We start from the raw sequence: 11,015 nt of genomic DNA, 5'->3' as shown, positions 1-11,015 counted from the left end.
TTTTATACAGTCATTATACTGTACATGCACACACACACACACACACACACACACACACACACACACACACACACACACACACACACACACACACACACACACACACACACACACACACACACACACACACACACACACACACAGTATGTGCGTGTCATGTCAGGACATGAATATTTTAGGATGCCAATTTTATGAATGCCATTTTTACTTTTTAAAAATCCCTAACCCTAAAGCCCGAAGTTGCTTAGTTGTGCACTCGTGTCACGCACATACAGTAGCAGAAAATAGCAGACCAAAAGTTCACAACACACACGACACGCCACAGGAATGATTCTCCTCATTAACCATGCAGACATGTCAGTTAGATGTGAACTGACACACACACACACACACACACACACACACACACACACACACACACACACACACACACACACACACACACACACACACACACACACACACACACACACACACACACACACACACACACACACACACACACACACACACACTGTGTTATCTGCATGAGTTTCCGTACGGCAAAGCAACACACACACATGTGGAGGGTTGTTCTGCGATGGCTTTTACTGCTGTGCAGGGCTTGGCTTGGTGATGCTGTATGAAGGCCTGCTCTGCTTACTATCATTCAACAGAAAATGCGCATCTCTCTCTCTCTCTCTCTCTCTTTCTCTGTCTCACTCTCTGTCTCACTCTCTGTTTCTCTAACCATCTCTCTCTCTCTCTCTCTCTCTCTGTCTCTCTTTTAGCCTGGCTCTACCTTATTCTCCCCTCTCTTGCTGTCTCTGCTCTCTCTTTCTGTTTCTCTCGCTCTGTCTCACTCTCTCTCCATCTTTCTCTTTCTCTCTCTCGTTTAGTCTTGTTCTCTCTTTTAGCCTGGCTGTACCTTATATTCCCTTGTCTTACTGCCTACGTTCTCTCTCTCTCTCTCTCTCTCTCTCTCTCTCTCTCCCTCTCCTGTCTTTTTTCCCTCTCTAGCTTTCTCTCTCTTGTGCTCCCTCCCTGGTTTCCATGGTGACAGCTGTGCGCTGCAGAAATCACACTGATCTGAGAATGAGATAGAAGGGGAGCTTCTCCCTTTCATACATGAACACTGACATGCACGTGCACACATACGTGCACACACACACACACACACACACACACACACACACACACACACACACACAAATGCACATGTGTACACTCACACATGTGCAGGACTTCCACAGCAACCCTTACAGCCCCCACCCCCCACACACAGACATACACACGCATCGATCACATATTCACGTGTCACTGTGAGTCACGCGACATGTAGATTTTATGAATGTACTGTGACTCCCTCCTCCTGCACCATTGCATCAGGGTGTAAGCTATCAGTTAACTGGCACAGAGCACAGACGCCGACACACACACACACACACACACACACACACACACACACACACACACACACACACCTTCATCGCATGTGCACAGGCATGTTTCTCACCACGCGTTCTCAGGGCGAGATACCTGTCTGTGAATAGACATAATTGGTTTGGCTTCCGTATCACTCTCTCTTATTGGATCATACTTTGCAAGGAATTAGATCAATTTAGTTGATGCCTGCTTCTTCGCAGATAGAGTGAGTGTGTGTGTGAGAGAGAGAGAGAGAGAGAGAGAGAGAGAGAGAGAGAGAGAGAGAAAAGACAAGACAAGAGGGGAGGAGGGAGGGAATGTCAGCTGACCTTGAAAGAAGGACCCCTTGATGGAAGGCTGATGGGAGCGCTGGTCACATGTGATTGGCTAGTAGAGAAGGCCGGTCACGGGCTATTGGCCAGACGAGGCTGTCCATTTGTGGTTATGCTCGGCCCCTCTGTGCTCTCACTGAGGAATTCTCCCATAACTCAGTGATACAGAAGGCTTGGATCAGCAACTTACAGTCTCACACACGCACACACACACGCACACACACACACACACACACACACACACACACACACGCACGCACGCACACACACGCTCACTCGCGTGCACACACACACTCTACCCCCTTGCGCCCTCCCTCTTTCTCAAGCAGTTACGCACAAATCCATTAATGCACTAACTCACACACGTGAACGTCCATGACGTGCGCACGCACACACATTAATGCTGCCAAGGAAAGTGAGGATGTGTGCAAATTGGTGCTGCAGAATTGTTGTGACTTCGTTGGTGCCTGTGGTGTGTGGGATGTGTGATGCTACTATAATTGTGTTCATGTAGTCTACGTGTTTTTATCTTTACGTTTCTGATATTCTTCAAGCTCTCTTCTCTATCTACATAGCTGTGTCATATTCTGAAAAAAATGTGTTTTAGTCTCTCTGCATTCCATGCCACAATTTTTTGCCACGATGTCTCGCTACATACATACATGCATGCTATTATTAAATCAGAAAAATAGATGCAGAACACCCCGCTGACATCCACTTCCCTCCTAGGGTTGGGATCCGGAACCGGAGGAACCCGGAGAAACTGGATCCAACCTTCAGGAACCGGAATCGGTTCCATCACATTTTAACCGGTTTATCATACTGTGGACTTCACGTCTGCTATACAATTACAATGCTGGTGTTTCTCAAAAGTTCTAATTTCAAGGACCACCATAACTCTGAGAGTGTACAAATGGAACCAAATGGACCCGCAAGGGTCCATTTGGTTCCATTTGTACACTCTCAGAGTTACAGTCCTGTAAGGGACCATTTGGAACCCCCTATAGGAATCGCTAAAAGGAACTGTTAAGGAATCGGACAGTTAAAAGGGAATGGGAATCGTTAAAATCCTGAAGGATCCCAACCCTCTGCTCTCCGCTTGAATCTGTCGGGGGGGTTCGTCATAACGTGTACGCACTGGCCTACAAGTGGGCGTGCCTTCAGATCAGGAAGCAGGCCGCGCTTTACCCAATCAAATGTAGTGGGCGGGATTTACTGTCTGCTCTCGCTTCCCACTGAAAACAAACCGAAACTCATTCAACAATAGCGTCCTCGGAGCAGACAAAACCACAGAAAGATATTCACATTTTAACTTGCTCTTCCATCATAGAAACAAGTGGGCTTATAACCATTCCGTGTAGAAATATTGTTAGTGGGAATGAAAACATAAGCGCACCACCGGAAGTGGAGCGCTGAGGGCAGACCAAAAACCCCGGGGTCCTTGCGCACGGGTGCTCCATTTAGCTCTCCCCAGAGCAAAGTGAAAGAGTAAAAAACAGCAGAGGGCGCTCTTCCTTTTTATTTGGCGATGGGTTCCCAGATTGCCATCAATATGATGTCAAGACTAGAGCCACATGGGAGCCACACCGTCTATTCGACCCTGTCTTGTTATTCATCAGTTTTCATTGTTTTTACCATACCAATATTCACACAAAACACTGATATGTTAAACATACGCTGGATAGCTTATTATCATTCAATGTGTGCCATTTGTCATAGATTTTCAAAGCGTAAAAAATGGAAACAAAGTTTTCAGAATACTAAAGGTTACATAAAAAAATTAGGCCTACATCAAATCAATATCTTCACCGTATGTACAGTACCTTGTTACATGTCCAGCCTTGATTATGCCTTGATGTGCTTTACACTGTAAGTACTGTATCAGTATTGACTAATGTGAAGTGTTGAAGCTGCCAAAAGCCTTTCTTGTGGTCTTCGCAGGACACCTTGGTCAGCAGAAAAAAAATCCGTGGAATTTAGTGAAGTAATTTGGTAATCAGTTTTATCAGTATAATGCAATGGTGTTTCAAGCCCCATTTATGCTTCAGTGAGAAAGTGTAATGTGAGTGACCGTAAAAGGTTCAGTTTTCCAAAGCAAATGTGTTTTGACAATTGATTCAGACACCTCTTTAGTGTGGCTTTGCATCATGTATGTTATTTTGTCAATGATTTGCAAATGGTGATTTTATTTTCAAAGAATAATAATTTTGCACTGTTGTCGAATTGCTCTTATACTACAATGGTGATCCCACTGTTAATTGTGTTACATGGCAATCATTTTGCTATTTCATATTGACTGCCACTCATTTGTAGTTATCTTCTTTTCCCATTGTTGATGTGATTGGTTCTCTATGACTTCACTGTGAAGTAGTTTTTCCAACTTTGCCTTTGTGAAACACAAATAGATTATCCTCTTGGCTACTTTACTGTCATTTTGAGTACAAATGCCACATCCATAATGTTGGAATTCACCATAAATGATACCCTTCTTCATCTTAAGCTAATAACCTTTCCTACACACTGCACCATGCTATTAGATTGTGCATGTTTTCCTCATTGTTTCCTGCCCTGAATGCATTCCAAAGTTAATCAATGCAGAACTTAAAATAATCAAGAATCAAGAAGTGTGAGATGACAGTTCACTGTCCTATAAAAAAACAATTTCTCAGTTTATTCTGGAAGCAATGTTAACTACATGGTGAATCCTAGACCTAGTTCAAAATGTATGCAAACTCAGAGAGAAAATAAGCTTTCCTTTGTATACCATACCTTTGTATCTTGATTTACCCACAGAAGATTGCTTGAGCACATGCGAGTGGCAACTGGTGAGAGAGAGTCACTAATTCACTTACTCCACGCAGATTTTCACAGTTGATCTGAGAATTTGAATCAAATAACTTTTCACTTACAAGCTCAGATTCATAGAAATGTCTAGTTTCCTCATTCAATAACTTTTAAAAAAACGATTTAAAACTGTATAGTCAGTTCAGATCATTTTTATTTTCGCATATTGGACAAAACGGTTTATGGCTGATATATGTCCAGGCTACACATTCTCACTGACATAGGCAGCACTTGACTAAGTGGCAAAACATGATGAGTATGGGACGATGACGTAATGTGTAGATAAACATTACTGTCAATGAGGAACTGTCCGGGTAAACAAAATGGTCCCACTGAGACAGTGTGGGGAGAGTTGGCTCAGAACACGGAAGGTGTGTTGCTGGTGTGCCTTGCATTACAGTAGTTGGTATGCAGTAATTCTGTGAACCATTGAAGGTTGTTGTTTCCCACTCTGTTTCTTTATGCCCAAATAACAGTCTCTCCTCTGCCGAGAATTCTAAAACACTATCGGACGCAACTGTGTATGACAGCAGAGTTTACTCTGTTTGACATTGTGAGTTCCTTAAGCAGCAAGGTCGCTGACAGTTCAACACAGGGTGGCAATTTAGCTCTGCTGATTGGCCAGGTGCCATATAAACAGCTTTAGCTTACAATGATTGGTTAGCTGCCATATAAACCCATAGGGAAGATACGGCTGCTGACCAATCTGCCCAAGCCTATCACCCTCACCCCCTGCACCAGGACAAACATGTATACGTATGTGCATGTGTGTATACATGTTCATGTATATCCAATCCCATGTGCATGCACGCACATACACACCAGCATTTGCGCAGAATGCCATATTGTGTAGTTTATTGCAGTGTGTGTGTGTGTGTGTGTGTGTGTGTGTGTGTGTGTGTGTGTGTGTGTGTGTGTGTGTGTGTCAAAGAGGTATTAGATAGTGCCGAGTTGTCTCTTTGCTTTATAGCTTCTCTCTGTGCCTGTGTTGGTGTCAGTGATGCAGTCTGTTGTAGTTTTTAAGGAGAGGAGAAAGAGACAGAGAGAGAGATAAGAGAGAGAGAGAGAGAGAGAGAGAGAGAGAGAGAGAGAGAAAGACAGGAGCTCTCCTGAGACTGTTGAAGCACACACGCATACACACCATGCTCTCCATCCGCGTTTTTGAGAAAATATGTTTTTTTTTGTCACACTAAAAGCCTTCAGTTTCTCCCTGCTTTTCAGGATTCAAAAACCTCCCTCAAGTGCTTTTACCTTCATGTGTGTGTGTGTGTGTGTGTGTGTGTGTGTGTGTGTGTGTGTGTGTGTGTGTGTGTGTGTGTGTGTGTGTGTGTGTGTGTGTGTGTGTGTGTGTGTGTGCATGCGTGCGTGCATGCGTGCGTGCGTACGTACGTGCATGCCACACACGAGTGCGTGTGTTTTTGTGCGTGTACGTGCGTGTGTGACTGTGCCTTTCCGAACCAGCACTTGCGGTTATGATCCTGGCAATTCTGAACCCTCCATAACAGATCTTCTACTTACACAAACATACATGCACACGCACATGCACAGACACACACACACACACACACACACACACACACACACACACACACACACACACACACACACACACACACACACACACACACACACACACACACACACAGTTAAACAGATTAATTGAATGCCAGTAGTTAATTTCAATAATGCAGACTTTGATTTTCTTACTCCCTTCCCCTCCTCCATCCCCATTCTACTTCTCTCTCTCTCTTCTGCCTCCTTCTCGCTCTTTTGTTCATTTATCTCTCCCACCCACGCCTCCCCACTCTCTTTTTTGGCCTCGCCTTCTCTGTCCTCTCTTCCCCTATCCAGCCTCTGCTCCTAAGCTGCGGCCCATGCGAGGTCAGTCTCTGATGGAGGGGGACAAGCTATACGTTAAGTGCGAGGCGTCCGGGAACCCCAGCCCTTCCTTCCGCTGGTACAAAGACGGACACGAGCTTCAGAAGGGCCGAGACCTCAAGATCAAGACCAACAAGTGAGTCAGACCTTCCAAGGTGAAGCTCAGAACATTACACTTTTGTTTGCTTGTTGAAAACATGACGCATTGCGTTAGCCATTATTAGGAGCTTCACTGCCAGATCGCCAAGGCTAGGAAGGGTACATTCAATGTGTCCTGGGCTGACTGGGAGTCCTCAAATATGCCACGTGTGTTATAGATGTTATTTTCTGCTAAATATAGAAACATCCAGTGTGCTATGTTGTCAAAGGGCACCGAGTTCCAAGCAACTCTCCTGCTTACCACAGAGGCACAGGACTAATGTACCTGCGTCATCATGGGTTTGAATCCTAACCATCTGTGTTGTGTCATCCACTCACTCAGTTACTGTCCCTTGCCAATGAAGGATAAAAAATATGAATACATAATACACATAATAAAATAAAATAAAATACTGCTTATTACCTATGGTAGCAAAGCAGTATGGGCGCTTCTGTTACTGTCAAATCACTTCTTGCTGATTTGGGACTGGACAGTGTGGGCTCAATCGCTTCTGCCATTCCATTTCATCCATTTAGCCAAATAATCCAATAAGCAATGTTTTTTTTAATACTATTTTGAAGAGCAGCGCCGAAATGCGTGTATGGCATGCTAGCTGCAAACACTCTCTCTCTCTCCTTTCTCCCATGAAGGAAAAACTCAAAGGTGCAGATCAGTCGTGTGCGTGTGGAAGACTCCGGAAACTACACATGTGTGGCTGAGAACTCGCTAGGACAAGAGAATGGAACAAGCATAATCAGCGTCCAGATCTGTGAGCAGATCTATCCATCTATCTATCTATCTATCTATGTACAGGGCTGTCACGATTATGACATTTTAGATGACAATTTATTGTCACACTAATTATTGCGATTAACGATTTAATTGTATTTTTGTCGTTGAACACTGGAACATAAGAATAAAAAATATCTGTTTGGATTTTAGACTTTGAAGTTGCACAGGGCAGATATGACAAATAACCTAAATATACAAAGAAATGACTGACATATTTAATAACTTTATACTTTCAGCTGTGTTTGCAAATATATGAAAAAAAATCGTATTATGGAAAATAATTCCGATTATCTCATATCTCTACCACTCAAACAGAGAGCGTCTCCTTCCCAAACCCCAATGGTTCTAATCAGCCCCCCGCCCACAGGAGTGGCCCAATTCACTCAAAACTTGCTACAAAAATCGCTCATGAAAAAATATATAATCTCCTACATTTCATTTTCCACCTTCACATGTGTCTCCTTCTCTAATAATCAAAAAGTGCTATATATTTCATCTCGCAATGTACTTCCGGATGGTTCGTTTTGCACCTTTTTTTGCCACATCGGTCACGGGAAAGAAATAAGCGCTGCCGTGGTCTATGGAAACGAGCCCAAAAGTGCACCCAAATAAGCCCAAAATCGCTTAGACAAACAGTCAGACCTGGCAACGCAGCCTACTTCAATCATGCGTGAGAGATCTACAAGCTATGGGGCAGAGACGCCACCGTATCTTAGCAACAACTACAGCGCTCACTCTCATTGGTCGTGTCACGCTAAGAGCAGTTTCCAGACAATGGCATCGCAGAGAGCTTGCTGTAGCCATCACAGTCAGTCGCACACGACGGACAGGGCGCTGTGATAGCTGCCATGTCGCTAACGCTAACGTGGTTGTCATGCCTGCAGCGGCTGTGCAATCACTTTGTCAACAATGCACGTTCGTGTGGTGATTGTCAATATTGCTGATCAGTTAGTCCATTGTAGATGCTGTATGTTTGTGTGTGTCTTCTGGAGAACTATGTAGCTCCACACCAACTGCAGTAACTAACGTAATGGCAGGACCGCCCCGTGCAACGCATGTTTAGGCTGCATTATGGTCATGTAGTAATTTCAAATAATTTCGCTCCGATTAGAGCAGTGCTTATCAACCTTTTCTGGCCGCCCCCCCCCCCCCCCCCCCAAAAATAATCGTACTTGATCTGGGGACCCCCCCATTTTGCTTTGCTTTGCTTTGCTTGACTCCGTTCCACAAGTAAATATTGTGAAAATAGCAGATCTACAAGCTCACAACGCCTCACGTTGAGACACTTTGTAAGCTTCTAGATCGGCTATTTTCTACATGATTGCCTCTTTCTTAGATTATTTCACAATGTGGCCAATGTTTTTATAGTATAGTTTGTTGACTACTTTTGATGCAGAAATGGTCATTTCCTTTACTTTCGTTTTTTTATTGTCTCCGCCAGGCCGAAAGGTATGGCGCAAGACTGTTTCACCCCCTGTCCGTCCGCTTTCTGCTAAACACATTTCTCACAGTACTCCTACATATTTTGCCCAAACATCACGCAAATCGGTACACAGTATCTCCACAGTCATTAAAAAAAAAGGCTCTTTCAGATTTTTCATATTCCATCCTGATTGGCTAAAATGGCTTCCAAAGTCTGCAGGACTGCTCCGTTTGGACCAAAATGCCTCACATTATGAACACAGCATGCACTTTCCGTGCAACTTTGCACCCACATTCCCACTATGCCGAGGAAGACATTCCACTTGAGATTTCTCTAATCAGCCTCATGGTGGCGCTATAACAGCCCGATGTGGAGAGTCAGTGAGAGCTGGATAAACAAGGTAAAATGTGTCAAAAGGAGTCTGTACGGCTGTCGATAAATGAACACATGACGTCGGTGGGAGAGGAGATATTGTGTCTTTTGGACAAACAGCAGCGTGGTGCTGATGTTTGTTGTGTGAAGCAGCTTAATGTCAGAGTGTTTGTGTTGGAGCGCCTCAGTGCGGCTGCAGAGTTCATGTGCAGCCTCTTCCAGAGAGAGACAGAGACAGAGAAACTCTGCTGGAGATATAAAAAAACACTGCTGGCCATTGACTTTCATATGGACATTGATCTACACACTGCAGGTATATCTGCTTCACACACAACATCAAACTACACACTACAGGTATGATGCAGCGTTTGCATTCCAGCCAGCATGCCAGCGTAGTTCCCATATGGTTTCAAGGTGGGCTAAACCATATGGACCCCATGTCAGCAATGTCAGCGGCATCCACTTCAGTCCCAACTGCGATGCCTATGCAGGCTATAAGTAGCTTCTACCTGGCCCTTAGGTGGGCCCCAACTAGCCATGTTTATGTGGGACCAAGGCGGGTCCTAACTGGGTTTGCCCATGCAGGCTTTAACTGGGTTCTACCTGGGCCCTAGGTGTACCCAGCGGCGGACTGGCCATTTGGCGTACCGGGCAAATGCCCGGTGGGCCGCTGGGCCAGTGGGCCACTGGGCCAAAAAAAAAAAAAAAAAAAAAGATTTTTTTTTTAAATATATTTTTAAAAATGTTTTAGGGTTATTACGGTCATATCCGAGTCGCGCGGCCCAATTAGTAGTTACGTTAATGTTTGGGCTGGGATGCTTTCCAGCAGGCGCCTCAGTGCGGCCGCAGAGTTCATGTGCAGGCCTGGGCTGAAACAGTGAAACGCCCCCCCCCCCCCCCCCCCCGTTGACAAAAGGGGGGGGGGGGCGGTCCGGATCAAAATGCCAGGGCTGAATTTTGGTCCCAGTCCGGCCCTGGGTGTACCCTAACCAACCAGACTGCAGTGCCCATCGCTCCAATTGTTGTGACGTCAGGCCTCTCAATACTGCACATTGGTGGAGGAGGAGGGGCCGCAGGGCGCCCGCACACATCGCTGAACCAATGGTAGCCCACGGATGTTTCCTCTGGGGATTTACAATCTGCCCCTCTATGCCACATATCATCCGCACTACAGGGTCTTCACTGACCGAGCCACGGCCCCACTGGCCCTCATGACGCTACGCCACTTATATGAGCTGCCAAGTGGCCGCGGGCGCTACGTGGGCGTGGCCGCGGGCTAGACGCGAGCCCCCGCGTAGCGGGGGCGAGCTTCTAGTAATTGCAATTAGGCGATTATATGTAATAATTGTGACAGGCCTATCTATCTATCTATCTATCTATCTATCTATCATACCTATTTATAGATGTATCTTTACAACTATACACGACTGACTCACTTTTCCTGTTTGCCAACCTCGTTTTCCATCCATCCATCTGTCTCTCTCTTCCAGTGACCACCACCACGCCGTCGCCAGTTGTGAGTCATACGCGGCGCTGCAATGACTCGGAGAAGGCCTACTGCGTCAACGGAGGAGACTGTTACTTCATACATGGCATCAAAGAGCCGTCCTGCAAGTAAGCCAGCGCTGTCTCTGTGCCGTCTTCTGCCTTTTCCCTGCTTCCCACCTTCTCTGTCTCTCCTTGTGTCTGTCTTCCTCTCAGTTTCTTTTTTTATCTCCTTGTCACACTGTCTGTCTCTGTGCCTTCTTTCTTTCTCTCTGTCTCTGACTTCAGCCACACACACGCACATAGACCACACATATGTATACCACCACACACACAAACACACACA

General features: G+C 45.3%; 1 protein-coding gene across 1 annotated transcript in view; it reads left to right on the top strand.

Annotated features, from left to right (window-relative positions):
- Positions 1-11,015, top strand: part of nrg2b (neuregulin 2b) — a gene marked incomplete at both ends in the record, with an annotated part of 45,596 nt that overhangs the window by 19,635 nt on the left and 14,946 nt on the right. Inside the window, 3 exons of the mRNA XM_084041236.1 lie at positions 6,432-6,594; positions 7,248-7,366; positions 10,675-10,798. Coding sequence (XP_083897362.1) covers positions 6,432-6,594; positions 7,248-7,366; positions 10,675-10,798 — 406 coding nt within the window. The remainder of the gene's footprint in view (positions 1-6,431; positions 6,595-7,247; positions 7,367-10,674; positions 10,799-11,015) is intronic.

The sequence above is a fragment of the Gymnoscopelus microlampas genome (assembly GCF_963454915.1).
Source record: "Gymnoscopelus microlampas genome assembly, chromosome: 18".
In the NCBI taxonomy this organism is placed as follows: Eukaryota; Metazoa; Chordata; class Actinopteri; order Myctophiformes; family Myctophidae; genus Gymnoscopelus; species Gymnoscopelus microlampas.
Note: the sequence above shows the minus strand (reverse complement) of the source record. Positions and strands in the feature narration are given on the sequence as shown.